The following is a 21,393-nucleotide window of genomic DNA, read 5'->3' as shown; positions in this document are numbered from 1 at the left end:
CGTGCTGTTTGTATTTCTGTCTAATAAAGTTTTCAATCAATCAATCAATTGAAAATATTAGTGTTGATGAGTAGCTATGAGTCCAAAAATAGACTATATGTGGTTCATTGTGTATGGATGGGTAACCTATTAAGCACAACACAAACTTTTACTGCTAGTGCCATGTGATATGTTCCCATCCAGTCGCGACCATACCATTCACAAAGTAAAGAATCTTCGGTTGGCAATTTGCATGGAATACAATTAGGTTTAAGGCCAGACGGCACCAATGCAACTAGTCGCAACTCCTGGCAACAAAACAGTGATAAGGCCAGTCCACACCATTGCAACTCCTTGCAACTGCCATTGAGGATAATGGTTGCAAGCAGTTGCATGATGCAAGGAGTTGCATAACATTGGTGTGGACTGGCCTTAAGATCCATTCCAGAATGTCTGTGGGGTCATCGCCATGCTGGCTTGTGGTGGACATTTTTGTCAAAATTCAATCTTTACAAAATGAGTGGACTATAATAATACCAGAAACACATAAAGTGCTAGCCCGAATGACCATAACAGGTCTGTAACTCTGAGTGTTCAAATGGAACCAATATGTACAATATGTATGTTGAGAACCACTAGTACTAGTGGACTCCTAATAGTCATAGTGTAGTAAATCAGTGTCATACATTATACAAATTCTTAAGAAAACCTGGAGACTTGACGTCCAGTGATTGGGTATCATGATCAAAATAAGAACATTATAATGGTGTGTAGAAAGACAACCTAATATTTGCATATTGATGACCCCAGGGTCAGACAGGTGCGTGGGAGGCGGAGTTACAAATCACATGGTCAAAATCTACTCAAAATCACAGGTGTTCACAGAAGGATTGATTGATTGGTGTCATTTAGAGAGGTCTGTTTGAGTCCATTAGTTTGTTCTGGTGTGCAGCAGCAGAGAACCTAAGTTCTGTTCAATTTACTAGCAAACGAAAGAAAAACAAAACAACATTCATGTAATAGCTAAGACAGCCACTGTGGAACAATAATAATTAATAATTCATTAAACCACCAAACATTTGATTTGCGTTCCCCAGTCGTTTTAGTTTAGTTGGTTTATTTCGGTCCTTTTTAGACAGACAAGTATAGTGCAGTACTCGTGCGCTCGGCGGATACGCTCTCTCAGCACTGACTGTTTGTGGTGACGGTTGGGTTTGTGTCAGTTGGTGTGTGTGGGTGCGTGCGTGTCTCAGTGAGCGTGCGCGCGCCGATGCGCTCCTCTCTCTCTCCCATGTGTGACAAGGAGAGAACGGCAGACCCACACAGACGGCGTACGCGTACGTGGGGCAACAACACTCGGCAGGTCGGACTGGATGGCAGCGAGGTGCCATTAACCGGCCACAGAGCACACCGTAAGTGGCGAGTCGGGGGGTGGGTGGGGGGGATCTACGCGAACCTCAAAGAGGTCGGACTGAAGGAGGTCGGCATGGACGGCAGCAAAGGAGGCACGCTGAAGCTGTTCACCCGCAAGAAACGGGAACTCATCAAGACGCCATCCATCTCGAAGAAGAGCCGAGCAGGAAGCCCCCATGGGCCGCAGACTCAAAGCGGCGTCCCATCTGTAAGTTGCTGGTTGGCACTTTTGTTTTAATTTAGATTTGTCTTTGCTTAGATCAGACAGACACCCACATTGATATGTATTTGGCCGCGGACCCCCCCCCCCCCTTCTATCTGAACACGTTTTGTGCCATGGAACCCCCAGAAAGAAGATTTATGTTTTAAAACGATTCTAAATTATTCAAAAATGTTAGATATTTTTCAAAGATTTTCAAAAAATAGCCCGATCTACAAGCTCACGAGGTGTCTCATCCCCCGGTGTGTTGTGAGCTTGTAGATTGGCTGTTTTGGGCGTACGACACCCTCTTACGACGAAGTTTAAAAACAGTTTCCTGCTGTCACTGCACTGTCAGTCAGATCACGACTTGACTTGAGAAGAACGTGTCTTCTTTCTTGACAGACTGAGGACTTAATCATAATGGACTAAACAACCAATAACGTCTAACTTGCTGCTGCTGTTACAATTTAAGCATTTAGAAGATGCTACAATGAGAAGAAGATGGCCAAAATAACAGAAATATTGTAGAGCCTACGATTTGGTATTAACAACATTCTTAACATTTTGTGAAATAGACTTATGGCTCAGGCTCATCATAGGAAGGAGTAGGCATCAGTTTATTTCCCCACCACCTGCAAGCCAGTGTAAGCCACTGCCACACAGGGGGTGCTCTTGCAAGATCAACAGTTTCAGAAGTGACTTCTGCATAAGATGGAGAGGCAGCTTTAGGGACAGAAGCATGCAGAAACGTGGTGGAAAAACCAGCTACAACCCTTACTCTACTAGTCAGAGAGTTAAGAAAACAGAGTCTAAAAGCAAGGATAAACTGGACATACTTCCCAACAGACCGAACCTATGGCTTAAGCAGGTATGTTTCCCCTTCTCCAGATGAACCACCTTCCAATATGTCCACTGGAAATAGTTATTCAACAATTTTGTGTTATGCTAAAATGAAAAACTCTGTATGTAGTAGCTTCTATAATTGAGTAATAGGTGACAGATGATTTGCGTTATTTTAGTAGTTATCCCTGAGATCCCCATCGTGCTTTAAACCGCCATATACAGTGCTGCTTCCTGTTGCAGAGGAGTCACCTGCTTCTAATCTGTATCTGTTAGTACTTGTCGCAAGGTCAGATGCTGCATATGGATAATGTTTTACAATCTTGCTGGAGGGCATACACCTGCCAGCGAGGCTTGGGCAGGTTTATTCACAAACCCTCTAAAATGCTGAGACTGCAAAACGTGGTAGTGAGTGGAAGTGTCCCGTTAGCTGCTGTGCTGATTTTATTCTCATAACCGTTATTTATTTTATATACCGTGTATCATCACTCATATTAACGATACTTTTCCAAAATACGGTTTCTAAACTTATAGACACTCCATTTGGCCACACCCTGAAGCAGCTCTTGAGTGAGGAAGTGTTGCATAAGCCAGCACAGGATCTTGTGAAAGTCTCCATTTACATGTTTACCAACAACAGTACTGTGTTAAGGTCGCTGGTTGTCCTGGACACCACAAGTCAACCAGTCACATTGTTACCCTCGTGCTGTTTGGTTCTGGGCATACGTCACGTGATCATCTTGACCTTTTTCCATGTCTGTCTCTTGATGTTAAAAGAAAAAATGAATACTGAATGCCTCTGCATTGAATCCACATCATTTTCGGTCTCAAGGACCGTCCCTGCGACTGAAACGTAGGATGTCGTTTTTGTAAATTCTTTGTTTTCTTTCTTCTGTAGTGCAGTTAAAAAAGGGTGTGCAAGCTGTTTTCAACGTATTCCGTCTCTTGATGTTTCATCAATTTTGTGGTGTCTGTCTGTCTGTCTCTCTCTCTCTTGTGCCATCTGTCCGTCTCTCTCTCCCCTCTTTATCACTCTCTCTTAGTTGTCCATTCTCCAGGAGCAGCCTCGTAGAGATGCTGTCGACCTCACTCCCTCCTCTTCCACCTCCACTCTCACCCCCACCTCCGCTGGGCTGCTGGACCCCTCCATGTCGTGCCCAGGCACACCTAACCCCCATCATAGTAAGCTGTCGGGAATGCATGGGGTGGGCTGCCCATCCCCTGTGGCCACCCTGAAGAGGCCCACGGCCCTCAGTAGGCACGCCAGCGCTGCAGGTGCAAAGATATGTTTATTAGCAGGAATATGTAAAAATGAAAGCATTGCTCTGTTGATTTCATTTAGTGTTAAGTTTTGGTATTTATTATGGAGGACCCGTTTTATTTAGATTCAAACCTACATTAGCAGGGATGTACAGTAAGACAACATGAATGTGAAAGCAGTGATCTGCTTGTGTAAAAACAAAAGTCACTAAACTCCATTGAATAATTGTAATCTCAATATTTGTCAAAATAATCATGATAATCGTGTAGCCCTACGTCATACAATGCAAAGTAGATACAGTGGACATATTGTCTTTGTTGAAGCTAGTTCCAAGACTCCCTCTTTAAAGTTAAGATATTAATGTGTTTACCCCTATTCTGTTCTTTACTGTACACACTTCAGTGGGGTGTGTATGGGAAGTGTAAATAGTGTCAATGTTATGGAAACATTAGCAAGGCTGAATGTCCAAGTCAAACGTTTAGAAAGCCAACCCTATGTCAGGAAAAAAAAAATCTTCATGAAGTGTAATGGTCATAATCCAGATGCTGTAAATCCCTAGTTGGTTGAGTGACTAGCTGTGTGTCCCCCCAGGTTTCCCACTGCAATCGTGGGTGTTTACTAAGGGCCAAGGGAAGGGAGCCTTGACCCCTACCACCCCAAACGATGGTCCTGAGAGCACAGCCATTGAGGTGGAAGACATCCCAGCCCTGTTGAGGGATGTGGCGCGTTTCGCTGAGGCTGTGGAGAAACTGAAGGATGTCGTGCTGGCTGAAGGTAAGGGGAGAGAGAATGTAGCAAGGAGATGCTTTCATGAAGCTGTGTCTATGAACTTTCTGCCAAGTACAGTTCGTGGAAGGGTGAGGCTTTTTTCTTTTTTCCAGAGCCAGCCATAACTCTTGGAAGCATTGGAAAAAAGGGTGACATGATTGATATCATCCCAAATATTTACATATTCAACTTTAAATGATTGGTTAGGCTCTGCTCTGCCTCATAAAACAGTTTGGTGAAAATTGCAAGTGACAGACACAAGTGAACCTCCTCCTGCCCCAGGGATCACAGACCCAGGGCTATGAATAGGGCCGTTGACACAAACATATTTCTGTGTATATGTAATTATGTCCCTTTGTTTGTTAGTTTTAATATTTGGCTACTGGATGGTGACTGTATACCATTGTCTCTTGAGTGTTATTGTGGTGTGTGTCTATACACACACACACCACAAAACGTACGTCTGGAGCAACACTTGTTGTTTTGGCTCCTCCTTCCCTTCTTGGCTCCGAGTGGTGGGGTGGAGGTGGGAGGCTGACATGGTCTCTCTCTCCTTCACTGCATCTTGATAAGGAAGAGGAGACGACGAGGAATCCACCAACGTCAATATCTCTCCTGTTAACCACCATGTGTATATTGTATTGAAGGCGTGGAGCCACTTTGCAGCAAGCTGACAAGTGCCTCGTAGCTTCCTCTCTCCAACTGAAGGGCTGTGTTTCCGCTGCGCCCACAGACTCGACCGCGCTCTTGTCTCCAGCAGGAAGCCAACTTCTTGTTTACTGCAGCCTCTCACACACTCTTCCCCCTGCTCTACTATGTATGTGCTACAGGGCTAGAATGGTAACATTTCCACTCCTTCATGACTAGACATTGTGGAGTCTGATCTCGGATACATTTTACATTTTGTTTATTTAAAAGAAGTGCCATCGAAGCATTTGTAAAGGCTTTTCTGACCTCTCAGGTATTAGAAACATGTCTGTTCATAATGTAAGAAAAATGCCTGTTTTAAACAGATGAAAAGACTTGTTCAGACATACTTCTTGCGTTTTTGGTTTCTCACGGTCGAGATGAGAGAGTTGTCTGTCTCACTTTATCTGGTTCTATTCTGTGTCGTTCTCCACCCATGGTGAGCATTCTAAACAGGAAGCCATGATGGATAGTCTCTGAAAGAAAGACCTCGTTCACATTTCCTCCTCTGATAGGCTGGCTGCATCGCCATGACCCCTCACCTATCACATCAGCAGCACAGAGCTTAGTCTCCACTCCTAACCACCACTGTGATCCCTCTTACTCAAAATATTTCCCCATGACCTTTACCATATTGCATACAGGTCATTGTCTATTTATGGCTTCAGCCATATTTCATACATAGACATGGGACCTTTTCCTGTTAATTGCTCTATTTTTAGATTATGCGTTCGTTTACATTTCTTGTAAACTTGCCTGGATAATTGAGCCGATGTTGACTAAACAACATTGTGTGGCTAAGCTCCAGGGACTATCTTTGACTTTCAAATGCAATAACATTTGACAAAATGTGACCATACAATGATAGTATTTAGTATGTTGGATTACCTATCTCAAACAAGTTTCAAGTCTGCAAGTTGATTTTCATACCATACTGAAATTAATGGAATCCAATGACTAACTTGAAACTCAAACAAACGACGGTGTGCTTTGGAAACTGGATGGTAGTAATGCTAATTATACTGAGAGTTGTAGTCGATGGGCAAAACGTGCCAGACCACTGGTATGGTCCTTGATTTATCTGCGTACTCTGCACATCCAGCAAAGCTAAAGAATGGTGGCATCATAATCCCATTTTTTCCCCCCTCCATGTCAATTTCCAAATTCCTTTTAATACATGTACTTAATGGAGAAGGTTTCTGAATTTAGCCATAACTGAAAGCTGACGGAGCATGTTTCTTGTATAGTACCAGAATTATGCAGCAAGAACAGTTGTCAGTTTCTAATCAGTCAAAACAATGGGAAAGGGCCACATCCTCTCTGTGACACAAGACGCAGGTCACGTAGTCCTCAGCCTTTGTATTCTTGCCTCTGACACAGACAGACATTTACAGACAAAGCCACATGTGTGCAAAAGGGAGAAGACGAAGGGACGGTTGCCCTCTGGCCTTTTCAGAGAGCTGCTTTGATAGAAAGAGGGAGGAGTAGGCTGATGATGCAGTACACAAGAAATTAGGAAATGAACAGAAGGCTGCAGATGGTATTACTGACATCAAGACAGAGGTGCGACACAGTAAAAGCCACAGTGTTGATTTTAACTCTAAATTCACACTGAGGATTTTACTGTGGTGCTGACAATGGCTTGTGTATTTTCGGAATGCGTCGCGTTTTTCCACTTGAATATCAGTCATTTCGGCGACACCAGTCATGATGAAGTATCAATTAGGTTTCACGGTACTCAGCCAACTTTCTCTTGTATGTCTTCTTTACCGTCTGTCACGGCAATGTCAACTCGTACAACACAAATTCACCATTCATGTCTTCCTCTGTCCCTCACCCTCCCACACTCTCCCTGTCATCCCCTCACTCCTGCTGCATCCCTCTTTCTCCTCCGTTTCTCCCATCACCCTCTTTGCCACTTGTCTCCCTCTACTTCTCTTCTACCTCAACCCCACTTTCTCCCCCTTTCACTTCCACCCCTCTCTCTCCCCTCCACCTTTTACCTATTTTGTTTTATCAACTTTTTTTGTATTATGCACACTGTTGAGGTTTGGAGGAAAAGAATGTCATTGCCTCCAATTTCGCTACCGCCTGTATTGTGACAATTGACAACCTTGAACCAGGTAAGGAGGAGAGTCGGCGTCCTGTGGCCCATGAGTGTCTGGGGGAGGTTCTGCGGGTTCTACGGCAGGTCATCAGCACCTACCCTCTGCTCAACACAGTGGAGATCCTCACCGCTGCTGGCATGCTCATATCCAAGGTCAAAGGTCAGTTAGTTGCTCAGGAACCCGTTATGTATGACATCTTTGCAGTCTTTATTAATTGGTGTAATGCAAAACTTTTAAGGTAGAGCATTTGTCTAACCTTTTATATGAGAGCTAAGCTTATTTGTTTTCTTGGTTTTTAGGTTTTCACTATGAGGCTTGTAACGAGGCAGATAAAAAGGACTTTGAGAAGGCCATCGAGACGATTGCAGTTGCTTTTAGCAGCAAGTAAGTCTTCTCTTCTCTTCTATCTGTTTAGTGAAGTGGAATTCCATAATTCCAGTCTTAAAGCAACCCTCATCTCTATGACCCTACCCTTGCTTGTATTGGTTGTTATTGTATTATGTGTAGTCCATCATGAGTCTATGTACTTGAGGTGAGCAATGCAGGAGCATAACGGATGACTTGAGGTACGGTGCGATAGTCATTCTGTGTGTATGGAACCGGTGTACAACGTCTGGAGAGAAGTGCACTTCTGGTGACACATTTGCATGAGGCAGAGCTGAAAACAGGAAGTGGTTTACTTTAACGTTGCATGCAGTATGACACAAAACCAAAACCCTGTTCAGTGCGTAGCTGCTGTCTGAACTGATTGCTATCGATTTTAAAAGAAAATGAAATTCTTGGAGACGGTGATATGTAACTGTTATGAATATAGCTTGTAAGCTACATTAAGCTCTCTAGTCTAAGTGATCAAAGTATACACATTTTGGTTAATCTTTTATTCTTTAATAGATCAGGTCTGTGTTTTCCTTACAGGCATTGGCAGGTGCACATGCATCTACCATAAGCTACTCTGCCTTTAAAAGTGTTTAAACAACCATCATAGACCCATAGAAGGAAGCGAGTGGGCAGAGTAGGACAGTTGAATTGAACATTTCCGCCTGTCGAGGCCATTTCCTCATTCTACTACTCTTTGAACAACAACCTGAATATTGCATTTTTTATGATGCTTTATTTATGAACAAATTGTAATTCATGGTATCTTGGCAATGGGCCTATTGGGGAGAGAATATTTTGCTACATTAAATTACATTGTAATTTAAACAAGACTAAAAGTCTAAAAACCCCACTATACTAGCAGCACCTTGAGTCCATGCTTTTTCTTACAACCAAATGGAAATTTGCCAAAGGGTGGCACTAGAGGAAATCCATAGGGTCACCATAATCAGGTTTCATCTTATTAGCTTATGAGAGAAGCTAATATTTTGTCCTGATGGTGGTGCCAAAGCATAGCTAAAATATTTAGGGTCCCTCTTCCAGGGAGCATGGCAGAAACCTCGGGAGGTTTCATGGCAATCTGCCCATTACAGTTTGAGATGACTTGAAAGTGGAAAATTTGGCCTACGGGTGGTGATAGAAGAAAGGCCATTGGGTTGCGTTCAGTAGGGGCCATCATGAAGTATGAATGCGTTCAGTGAGGTTCATGGCAATCCGCCCATTTGATTTTTATTCCATGGCAATCAGTACTAGGGGTCATCCTCTGGGGAACATGTAGGTACATAGAGAATTCCCATGAAAATCCAGTTGGTAGTTGGGTAGATGATGTTTGGGACCAGTGGTGAACAGATTGCCATGCGTACTGTTGAGCCCTGCTGCTACCGGGGCTAAAAATTAAATCGAGCGACTCAATGAATAGATAAAACAAAGAAATTGGAAAATAAATAAGTACACAGACTGATGACATGGACGATGGTGAATCAGACCAGACGCAGTATACAAAAGCCAAACACAACACGGATAAAGACTATTTTTGCCATCTACCATTTGCACTGTGCTTGACTATTGACAATTTTCTTATACTACCTACTACAACCAAGGCCTTTTAGAATTCTTTCCTTCTGAAACATGGATCCCTATATTCATTGTCATCATATTACATTTACTCGCTAGGTCTGGATGGATCTTTGTGTTCAGTTGTACCATAGTTCTGTCTTGTGTCTCCACAGTGTGTCTGAGCTGCTCATGGGAGAGGTGGACAGCAGCACCCTGCTCAACCTGCTGCCAACTGAGAAAAGCAGGGTATGTCTTATGAATTATGTGCATGACTGCCTACATTTTACTGGTGTTGACCACATGAACCCTAGTGTCCCTATTCTGGGGGCAAACATTCAGCGAAAATAGCAGCTCTACAATCTGACATGTCACAATGTGAGCTTGTAGATCGTCTATTTTTGTCAAATATTTAGTGTAGAGTGAAAACAGGAAGGGGCCTATTACAGAGCCCTGGGGGACTCTGGTCAACTCGCTATAGGATTGATGGAAATAAAATAAATTCAGTTTTATATATGTATATATTTTTTATAGAATGGATCATTAAAATCATGCCAGTTCCTCACACACTTGCAATTACACACATGCAGCCACACTGCCTCTGAGGGTCCAGATAACTTCCTCCTAAGCCCCTTAATCACTACAATTGAGCAACTGGCATTAGACCTGCATAATGTAGCAGTGGATTTACCAGTGCCTAAAGTAGTACTTGGCTTAAAACATGGGTCAGTTTCAGAGGAATACATTTTTCCCTGAGCCTGCTGGGTTTTAGATTAGACTTGAATTTGGACTCTGCTTGTTGGTATTGACTTCTAGATGTGGCCTTTGTTCCCTGTAGTCTATGGAGAACCTGCATGCAGCCTCGGGTCAAGGACATGATGGCAGCCAGTTCAGGAATGACCCTCAGTATATCGGTAGGAGTTCCTTCTCTCTTTTCCACTTTCTCCGACTTCTATTAGTGTCCTCACTATTGTTCTCCAAGTCTCTGTGAGAGAATTGTGAGTGCCGTTTGACCCTCTTGTCTTACACAGAGACACACGCCAAGACACACACCACAACCCTCATTGCTCAGTCTCTCTGCTGCTCTGTCCCTTACTCACACCTTTTCCACCTTTTGTCATAGGCATAGTTTCTGTTCTGAAGCACAGTAACAGTATGTGTATATAATATGCATGTGTAGGCAGGGTGGAGGAGGTGGATATAATCCTGCAGAACAGTGAAGGAGGAGTGGACTCTGCTCTGCTGTACGCCAAGACTATCTCCAAGTACATGAAGGACTTGATAAGTTATGTGGAGAAGAGGCTCGCGTTGGGTGTGTATATATTTCTAGAACCATCCTCTTTATCTTTGTATCTTAGTCTGTCAGCAAAACAAATTTGAATTTAATTTATTTTTTGGTCCCCTTCTAGAGATGGAGTTCTCCAAGAACCTTCAGAAACTGTATCAGTCCTGCAAACACAGCATCACACAAGTAAACATGGTTTATTTCTTCCGTCCACCTAGGGCAGGGCAATATATCAATATTCTATCACTATCATGATATGAGACTGGATATCATCACATTTTGCATATCGTGATGTGGGAAAAGTGTTGTCTTTTCCTGGTTTTAATCACTTGGCCCTTATTTTATACTTTCTAAAATAGTCAAAAGCAGCAAATAGCAGATGCCTCACAACGCATTGTAACTAGTTCTATTTTGGGAAATGTTTTACAAACTAGAGGTTCAGGCCGCATTGCTGCCCTCACATCTAGAGTTCGGGCAGCTACGCGGCCCTCACACCTACGGCGCACCGCCATTGTCAGTTCTTGTCCCTTTTATGCCCATATATGGAGATCCCTGATGTCGTCAGTATATGGGCATGCCCCCCTTTTGTGCCTCCGTGCCATGGAGCTGACTGATTTGTTTGCACATGATGCCATGACGATTGATTGAATACTTTATTTAGAAGTTTTCAGAAAAAAACACATGAAAGTACAGTTCAAATACAAGGTCAACTAACACATGGTGGTTGGACAACGCACTCCATATTTGGGCGTAGCTGCATTGGGAACTCCTTATATATGGTTATGGCTGAGTCACAGTGAAATGAGTGCGACGACGTGGTCCGCCGGCTGGCCAGCCGGTCCTCCCTTAAGCCAATTTTAATATAGGATAAAAATGATAATCAAGATATTTGGTCAAAAATATTGTGATTTTTCTTTTTTCATATTGCCCAGCCATTTGATTATTTGACATCGCAATCACATTGGACAGACCAGATGCATTGCCTGAGCATTCTAGCACAAGTGATAATGTTCAACACCTGTCCACAGGAGGCTTTTCTAAAAAATAAAACTATCAAATACAGGGAATTGAAAATAACTAATCGGACACAATACATAAACTATGGCAAGGTAAAAATGTAATCGTAACAATAAACCAGTCTGTTAAAAGCATTGCCACCAGTCTCTAGTTTTAGATCAGTGGGCAAAGACTCAAGAGTTCCAGAGTTTTGTCCCTTTACTGGCAAGGCATACTGTCCAAATGAGTTCTTGTGCATTGGAACAAGAAAATCACCCTTGGTGTAAGCTTGTGTAGTTGCTCTACTAGAGCTCTGATGTCTAACAACCAGTCTATTATAAAAAATAAATATTTAAAAATATAGTTTTCTTAAAATACCACAATGGTGCCATGGCATTGGTTTCTGCTCCATTATTTGTATTGCCCGTTTCTATATTGATGTCATAGGTTTGAATATGGTTTGAGAAGCTTGTGATAGGTTTGAATATGATTTGAGAAGCTTTTATGTATTATGTCATAATGCAATATGACAAGTATGAGCATGCATTTATGGATGTGCAGTTTCAAATGACTAGTCCATTCTAATAAAACTAAAACAGTTTAATTGGTTTTACCTTCTTACATGATGGATTAACCAATATAATGCCAAAATACTTGATTCACTTTGTTCATTTCACGTTCATAATAATTTTTACTGTTCTCATTGGTTGTTTACCATATTGTTGTGCTCGGAGTCTTCCTTCACATTTAGTGCTGCAACAGTAATCGAATTAATCAATTTAATCTGTTAATCAATTTACTATAAGAAAATAGTGAAAATTGCAGATCTACATGCTACAAGCATGTAGATGATACACCTTGTATAGAAATAAGTGTAAAATAGGGCTTAAGTGGTTCATTTGACTCATTAATTTGGTCTATTATAAAGAATCTGCAAAAAGAAGGAAAAAAGCTTATTTGACATCTCTGTTAATCCTTTCCTCTTCTCCCACCAGCCCCACATGCCCTTCTTCTCCATCTACTCTCTGGCTTTGGAGCAGGACCAGGAGCAGAGTGATGGGCTTCAGCGGGCCCACGGCAGACTGCACAACCAGACCTTCATCCTGGTACTCATTCACACACAAAGGCACATGCACACATACTGCACTTAGATTACGCCCCAAAAAGCAGACATGTGAGATCTTTGACATGAAGAGTCTGTTTGTTTGTAGCCACTGCTGCAGCGTAAACAGGAGCACGAGAAGAGACGGAAGGAGATCAAGGAGCAGTGGATTCGAGCCAGGAGGAAACTAGTATGGCCTCTTTTCTTCTCATTTGTAAACTTAAAGGACCATACTGTACATGTGGTCTGGCATTTTTAGCACTATGATTTATGGCAGTGGTTTCCAAACCTTTCGGCTCAAGAACCCAAAAATAAATTTGGTGTCTCCCTGTCACTCATATTTAAAAATACAGTATGAATTAACCACTGCCCTATTTTAAAAGATAGTGAAAATAGCCGATCTACAAGCTCACAACGTGACGCAACATGTTGTGAGCTTGTAGATCAGCTATTTATTTTACATTTTATGGAATTTATTTTAATTGTTTGAAAACTTCTGAAATTATTTTGAAAAATCTTTATTTCTTTGAAGTTTTAATCTTGGAATAAAAACTATTTTGTGGCAAACGTAACAATTATATTTACCGTACTCACAACCCATAAAACCCATTGTTTGGGAAACACTGACTTATGGTGTATTTGACCTCACTGTTGACTGTCATTTTCCATATCATCAGTAGTTGTGTGATCGGGTGCTGGAGAACGCTCCTTATGGTTATTATTATGGGGTAAATGCAGAGTACAAATTCTGTATGTGTAAATAAGCATGAAAATCAACTTGCAGACAACTTGTCCATGACTGTGCAATGATGTTCAGGTAATGTTTTAATGACTATTGGGAAATGTAAACGAATGCAAAATAAAAAGAAATTGGCTGTTTATGTACAATATATGCTCGAAACGTTGAATAGTCAATGACTTATTGACGGTAGTATGGTCCTTTTTTTTAAAAAAAGGATCGTACCACAAAATCAGCTCCAACATGGCTTGTAAAATTCTGCACTGGTGTTCACGTGTATAGATGGAATGCGAGGCGAACCTGCGGAAGGCAAAGCAGGCCTACATGGCACGCTGCGAGGAATATGAGAAGGCCAAAGCAGCCGCCTGCCGCGCCGAGGAGGATGGAGGCGGATCCACCGGCAAGTCCCTGGAGAAGAAGAAACGCTTGGAGGAAGAGACTCGCAACAAGGTCTTCCTCACCACTTGCAGCTCCCATACTGTTTGTCATTGCTGTCCGGCAGAAACCTTGTATCTCCATTTTTCAATTTAAAATTAATTAAATTAAATGAATGCCCTACTTGGTCGTACAACAGTGTCATGGAAAAGTAGCAAAAATATCCGATCTACAAGCTCATAACGTTTCACATTTGTGAGCTTCTATTTTTGTTAAGTGGTAAAAGTGTATCTGTGGGTTTTATAAATATTGAACCAAAGAAAAGTATAAAGAATAGCTTGTGACTAAATTGTTACTAAACTACATTGGATCCATTGAAAAACAGGTTATTTTTTTCCATTTCCTGAAAAGGTTGTGGTTTTGGACATGCAAGGTTTCAGCCCGACAGCGATGTTGATGCAGAATGAAAACGGTAAACAAAGATATTGCTTTTCTCTCTCTATACAGGCAGATGAAGCTGAGGCAACCTACAAGACTTGTATAGCTGATGCCACCGCACAGCTGCTGGACCTAGAACACACCAAGGTCACTGTACTGAGACAGCTACAGGAAGTCATCAAACAAAGTGACCAGACCCTACGCTCGGTCAGTACTGACACGTGAACACTGTTGCAAAGTCCCCATCTGCATCATCTAGACTCGCTGTCCCTCATCTTTTGATATATATAGCATAGAGCCAGACAAATGTATTGGTTTGGCCGATACATCACACATTATTCGATTTTTTTTAATTTTAATGACATTGGTAATTATGTAGCCGTGTGTCGACGTTTTTAACCACTTTCAAACTGGCGAAACGTTTGAAACGTTTACAAACTATCCTCCCAGAAAAAAGATCTGCAAGCTCGATGCGTTGTGAACTGAAGATCGGCAGTTTTTCCAAAGAATTTGAATAGCGCTTCAGTGGTAAAATAAAGTTCAGTTCATGTGTGCATTTTGTATTTACTTGTTTGCATATTGTACAAATATTGGTCAAAACATCGGTAATCGGTGGTCTAGGGGTCTCCAAAATCGGGATTGGCGTCAGATCGGGCTCTAACATGAATACTGATAGAAAATGTCTTTTTTAGCATTGGGGTGACCTTCCCTCCAAACCTATTTTTTTTTCCCCCTCAGGCAACAATCTCCTACTATCAGAATATGCACATGCAGACTGTGGCTTTGCCAGTCCACTATCAGACCCTATGTGAGAGCAGTAAGCTGTATGACCCAGGCCAGCAGTACGCTGCCCATGTCCGAGACCTGCAGCTGCCAGAGCAGCCCACCCGTCATTACGCCTTTGAGCCGTACTCTCCCACCTCCTCATCCTCTACACAGTAAGTGATGCCCAAGACAGCACAGCCAAGACATACAGTGTAGGCATACTTACAGTAGGGCTGGGCAATATATAGATATCATATTGTTGCTTTCAAGCAGAAGCCTAATATCTCCACATTTTAACTTTTTATGTGGCGTTGTAAATTAATGCCCTACTTCATCATACAAGAGTGTTGCACAAAAGTAGTGAAAATGGCAGCTATAAAATGAATAAACTGTTTTGTACATAAGGTTTTCACCCAACAGCAACAATACATTGTGAGCTTGTAGATCATCTATTTTCTAATAGCCAAAGTATAAAATAGGGCTTAAGAGTTTACTGCATGTTTTGTAGTAATCTAAATCTGCACTCTGAGATGTACTGTAGTGCGCAGTAGAAGTATAAAGTTTTGAAAAATTAAAATGCTCTTGTAAAGTAAAACCACCTCAATATTGTACTCAAGTACAGTACTCGAGTATGTACTTCCCATGTACTTTCCACCACCGCTGGCTCTGTGCATAATTGTAGTCCCAGGTTTTCAAAAGGTGGGACACCCATTTCCTGTTCATTTTAATTTGATTGGCTTGGCAGCAGGTTTGTAGAAAATTGTACTGGAACGGGAAATGGGTATACCACCTTCTGGAAACCTGGGACTACAGTTCTGTACACTGCCTAGTATCAGGGGGTCGTTTGGCACCAGACCTTGCCTTTCAGAAGTTAAAGGATAAAATCGTGAATATATATTACAGTGAAATGATTGGCCTTGCTTTCTGATGGTTTGACTCTGTGTCGTAGGCAGGGCCATAGAGCCAGGAATGACAGTTTCAACATGGATCAGCCCAGCGGCACAGACAGCTGTTCTGTGGACACAGGCCCTGGAGACAGCAGAGAGACCGAGCGAAATCGAAAGAGTGAGTGAGGCAGAGCTGCACCTGTGCTTGTTTTAGCCTTTGTATTTTATTGAATGATTGCAATATTAGATTGCTTGGGTTAGGAACAGGACTTGTTTTGTCAAGACTGGAAACGGTTGAATATTTTAGTGCGCAATGGAAAATAATTTAAAAATACTGTGAGGTGCATGTATTTACCTAGTAAACCTAATATTTTTGGGCTGTCATTACTCAGTCATGTCTTTGTCTTCACCAGAACTAGGCCATAAGTCATGGGGATCGACCGTTAGCGATGACAGTGTTGGAGGGATGGAGTCTCCTACTGCCAGCACATGTAAATATGAATCTACTGTCACTGAATAGATTTGCATACATTTAATACACAAACCAGCTGACCTTTTTCAGTCAGTTTATGTGTGTGTCAAATATGTTTAAGTTTGTGTTGGTCTGTGCACATTTTAGGTGACATCAATAAAATGGCTAGGACGTCGTCCACTGGAACCATTTCTTCCAATGAGGATGCAGACGAAAAGGATGGCAATGTGGCATCCTTTGAAACCCCAAGTAGGATCCACAGAATGTCATATTTCTGTACTTTACTTGGTTACATGACAAGTGAACTGAATGGAAAATAAATTGTTTTATATATATACTATAGATGGATATACTGTATTTACAGAATGAAGATACTATAGATGGATATACTGTATTTACAGAATGAAGATACTATAGACCAATTATTTGTTTACCAACATTGAGACTGGATGCACAGGTGATTGTTTCATACAATCAATTCTCAACCGGGGCGCTGGTTTCAGCACCTCAACCCCCTCTTGTGTGTTGGCTAATGCTGCGCGCCCTAGCGAGACCTGACAGAATGGGTTTGACGCTTGCGCAGTATGACGTTGCAACCAGTGTGACGTCGTCTGTTAAGGGGTCTATTGATGGATATACTGTATTTACAGAATGAAGTTTGAAGAAGGGTGTTACTGAATGTTGGTGCATTAATGCATCTCATATTCTCTAGCTGTCAATGGCATGGAGCCTGATGTTGTGGTCTCCACTGGACCCTTCCGGAACATCGGCCTTTCCAAAGCGGCGCAGACACACCGATTAAGGAAGCTGCGGACTCCTTCGAAGTGCCGGGAGTGTGACAGCTACGTTTACTTCCAGGGTGCTGAGTGTGAGGAGGTGAGTTAATTTATCATTCTGAGTAGAACGCATACCACTCGGGCTCAGTCCTTGCGCAGCCGGCCTGGGTTCAAATCCCACCCGAGGGCCTTTGCTGCATGTCCTTCCCCATCTCTTCTCTCCTGCGTCTCTCTCCACTGTCTCTGTCAAATAAAGGCTTGAAAATGCCCAAAAAATAACTAAACTAAAAAAAGAACTCTTATGTCCCATACCATTTATGCCACAGATAAATGGTTGCTCTTGTACTTTTATTGCAGTTAAGATAATTTCAAGGCATTGGTCATTCACATAATGGTATGCTAAATTAATTATGCCATCTGGAAGAGGAGTTTACAATTAGCTGTGAATGTATATGAATATTTGTTGCTATACCAGCCTATACATGGTGTACATTGCATTTAGGGGTGTGATTACCGGTTATCTTTATATTTTGAGTAAATGGTTTTGTAAAAACTGACATTACACTGAAATAAACAGTACAAAATCAATCTTCCTCATGTGCAAACATACTTGTTAATATAAATAACTCTGATGCCGACACCATAATCATTACAAATACTGTGTGGTTATGATGTATGTAATGGCTACATTTTCAATACTAAGAAATTTTAATCATCTCCTACAGTGCTATTTAGCATGCCACAAGCGTTGTCTGGAGACTCTAGCCATCCAATGTGGCCATAAGAAGCTGCAGGGACGTCTACAGCTGTTTGGCAGAGAGTTTTCTCAGGCAGCCAGCTGTGGCAGTGATGGCATCCCCTTCATCATCACCAAATGTATCTCTGAGATCGAGAGACGGGCACTCAAGATGAAGGTGAGTGGGTGTTAGCGGGGACAGGGGTAATGTTGTTTTTGAGTGATTGCTATACATGTTTTTCCTTGACCAGGACCCCCGTTTCTGCTTTAGTGTGCTTGTAGTTTCCTGTTTACCTGCGTTACCTAGTCACTGGTGTGTGTGTGTGCATTGTTTTACAATGTCATTCAAATGGGAACATTCATTACCTTATGTGATGTACACCAGTACACAATAAGGAGGGGAGGTATATGAAGCAAATGGCCCAAACAATATACAGCAAAATGTGTTAACTATAATCCATGGTGCATAATCTGAAAGGCTCAGAATCTCCACAGCAGCTAAATGGGGTGTGTACTAATCTACAAACACTACTGCTTTGTGTATATTTGAAGGCAATAGTTGTCTTAATAATTACTGGTGGTGGTAACGGAGGCAGGAGATGTGTACAGGAGACCGCAGTCCACAGGCTTTCAGTTGTGTAGTCGGACCATGGTTGTGTGCACCTTCTATTTTGGCTATTTCATCAATAAATCTCAACCCTAATCAAAGGGTTGATTGCACCATATAAAATGTTCATGTTTATTAATGAATTGTTTTCATTCGTAGTCTGTTATTACTTTAAAATGTGTGCTCAGCAAACCTACACATTTCCAATCACCTCTTTCTAGGGTATCTACAGGGTGAATGGGGTGAAGACTCGTGTGGAGAAGTTGTGCCAGTCCTTTGAAAATGGCAAGGAGCTGGTAGAACTGTCTCAGTGTTCACCACATGACATCAGCAATGTCCTCAAGCTCTACCTCAGACAGGTATAATTAAATGAATACAGACAAACTCATACACAAATGGGAAAAGGATCTTGATGCAGAGTGGAATTGACTATAAACTATGTTGACACAAAGAGTTAACTATCCATGCTTGGAATAACACAGAATATGAAAAAGGATGTGTGCTTTAAGTGTTGTACCCCTTTTTAACACATTCCTTTTATTCCCGTTTCCCCACACCCATCTTATTCTCCTTAAATCCCCCCCACCCCACCCACTTCACCCCCCACAAGTTGCCAGAGCCCATTATGCCGTTCCCTCTGTACAATAATCTGATGGGGCTCGCCAAGGAGAGCTTGCATGCTGACACCCCAGAAGGAGAGGATGCCGAGTCAGGTAGTGGCAGCCAGCTGATGGGCAGGGGGCCGGAGCTAGTTGACCTTGGTCCAGACACCCACCCGGAGGCCCTGGTCCTAGTGGACAAGCTCGGGGAGCTTCTGAAGGAGGTGCCAAAGGCTAACGTTGCTACATTACGCTACATTGTACGCCACCTCCGCAGGTCAGTAGCACAGCTGGTAAAATACTATGAAGAGTTATCTTTCCCAAAAAACTATACTATATCTTTAGGGTGAAAATATTAGCTGAACTTTTACCGTCTCCAATGTAGAGTCCAGTGTAAACATTATCATTTAGTCAAAGACTGAGTTTGAATTCACATAGCTGCATGTATATTCTACACTTTATAGATATAGTGTGAACAACAATGCTGTTCAAATGCCAATTAAAAAATAGGATGTTTGAATGGCTTCTGAATGACCCTCCTCTTCATTCCTCTTTCTCTGCACCTATCCTCTACAGAATTTCAGAGTTGGAGCAGGAAAACAAGATGAGTCCCAGTAACTTGGGGATTGTGTTTGGGCCCTCCCTGATGCGTCCCCGGCCAACGGGGGCCACGGTCTCCCTGTCGTCCTTGGTGGACTACCCCCACCAGGCCCGCATCATTGAAGCCCTCATAGTCTTCTACACTGCCATCTTCCAGTCCAAAACATCATCCTCTAGTACCACCCACCACACTCCCTCCACTCAACAGGTATGGCAATGTACATGCAAAGTAATGAGCCAAATACTGTACTTCTCAACCTTTTTACATCTTAGTAACATTTGTGGAACGTGTTTGTATAAGTGCAGGTTTTAAGACAGAGTAGCTACAGTACCACAAAAAAAGTCATCCATTTTGCCAATGTCTTTGTTTCGGCAGTTCCCTTTAGCTTTAAATGAGTCATTGTTTTCACCAGGAACAGGTAGGCTTTGTTCTGTCTAGTTCCCTGTACGAGAGCCTTGTATCCCCTTCACACCCACAACCGATGTAGTTTATTTTTATGTACGTCATTGCTGAACAGGGCTGTCACAATTTGTCATCATTAAAAGCTGACATTTCAAAGTCTGTTTACACTGGAGACATCTTAAGAGGTGGATCTGCGTTTTTGCAGAATGTCTAACACAGATAACTGTCAACCCAGAACCCACCAACATTAAACAGGTTTTATTCAAGTCAGTGCTTCAGTGTGTGTCTTGTGAAAGGTTTACCAGTGTTTCCTCTATCCTCGGGTTCAGGGTGGCAGCACTGCTGAAGCAGAGGACAGTGGCGGCACAGAGGAGCAGAACAGACAAGACCATGACAAGATGGAGGAGGGATGTGGTGAGAGTCCTGATGTCTACAAAAATGCATAATGCCCTTTTCTCTTGGTCTGTTTAATATTTAATCAACAGACCTACTTCATAAGAGTCCGTCTCAATGAAATGTGTCCGGGATTAACACCCCTTCCTGAGCAATGTTGTATCTTTCTTCCATTCAGACAGTTCTCAAGGATCCAGCGAACAGCTGGATCGAGATTCTGACTCGGAGCCGGATGAGTGCGGCCAGGGGACCACACACTTGCAGCAGCCACACACCCTGGTCAAGCAGGACAGTGTGGTCAGCACGGATGATGACCAGCTGAACGACAGGGACAGCCTGGATCTGTCTAGCCAGCCTATGTGCCATACTGACGCGGAGCAGGAGCAAGATTTGGACCAGGAGAACCCGAAAGCGTGTGATGGAGGTGACCCCCCTGCGCTGCCACAGTGTGACCCCCCAGAAGAGGAAGCGGTTGGTGCAGAAGAGGATCTGAGCGCCACCCTGTCGGAGCTCAACATGAATCAGTCCAACAATAACTGCACCCCTGCAGTGAGCATAGCAGGGCACACCCCGACACGTCTATATGGGAAAAAACTACCCCTAACCAGAAATGCGGACAGAGACGCTGAGTTTGTCTGATAACCATCAGTGTGTATTGTCAAGTATGTTATCAAACAGGGTGTCAATAAGAAGATATTTGTTCTTACGAGTGTCGTAAAACACTGAAATGCAGTTGTACAATGGAGTTTTTTTTTATCTAGCCTGGTAGTGAAACTTATGCATACAACTCCACAATGCCAGATGCTTACTGCTGTTTCATGCAATCACTCATACCACTTAGAATTGAACCTTTTAGAATTGTTTTGATTATTCATACAAGTATATTTACATTGTTCTTTCCAAACATTTCACCCATTGAAAGTGCTGCTGGTTTTATTTCGGCACAAAAGTTTTTAAATTTATTTTTTAAATGTTGCTTGTGTTGCAAATGTCTGTCTTGTCTTGATGAATAAATTTGTATTTTCAGAGGGTT

At 42.4% G+C, this 21,393-nt stretch overlaps 1 protein-coding gene across 3 annotated transcripts; it reads left to right on the top strand.

Annotated features, from left to right (window-relative positions):
• The first annotated feature begins 1,251 nt into the window (after nucleotides 1-1,251).
• arhgap45b (Rho GTPase activating protein 45b) lies at nucleotides 1,252-21,386 on the top strand. 3 transcript variants are annotated; one of them, XM_080431363.1, is made up of 24 exons: nucleotides 1,252-1,600; nucleotides 3,478-3,709; nucleotides 4,287-4,469; nucleotides 7,274-7,417; nucleotides 7,558-7,642; nucleotides 9,364-9,436; nucleotides 10,026-10,101; nucleotides 10,368-10,499; nucleotides 10,597-10,658; nucleotides 12,464-12,574; nucleotides 12,680-12,760; nucleotides 13,592-13,759; nucleotides 14,192-14,329; nucleotides 14,861-15,060; nucleotides 15,837-15,952; nucleotides 16,188-16,265; nucleotides 16,394-16,495; nucleotides 16,959-17,122; nucleotides 17,748-17,936; nucleotides 18,587-18,724; nucleotides 18,976-19,241; nucleotides 19,541-19,774; nucleotides 20,293-20,381; nucleotides 20,539-21,386. In XM_080431363.1, the coding sequence occupies exons 1-24, from the start codon at nucleotides 1,271-1,273 to the stop codon at nucleotides 20,997-20,999; spliced, it is 3,852 nt and encodes a 1,283-aa protein (XP_080287489.1). In that variant the 5' UTR covers nucleotides 1,252-1,270; the 3' UTR covers nucleotides 21,000-21,386. The 3 variants fall into 3 exon arrangements, with proteins under 3 accessions (XP_080287489.1, XP_080287488.1, XP_080287490.1); XM_080431362.1 differs by having other exon boundaries at nucleotides 7,259-7,417; nucleotides 19,541-19,772; nucleotides 20,297-20,381; XM_080431364.1 differs by lacking the exon at nucleotides 1,252-1,600 and adding an exon at nucleotides 1,940-2,462.
• The last annotated feature ends 7 nt before the right edge of the window (nucleotides 21,387-21,393 follow it).

Source organism: Gymnoscopelus braueri (genome assembly GCF_963280865.1).
Source record: "Gymnoscopelus braueri genome assembly, chromosome: 6".
In the NCBI taxonomy this organism is placed as follows: domain Eukaryota; kingdom Metazoa; phylum Chordata; class Actinopteri; order Myctophiformes; family Myctophidae; genus Gymnoscopelus; species Gymnoscopelus braueri.
Note: the sequence above shows the minus strand (reverse complement) of the source record. Positions and strands in the feature narration are given on the sequence as shown.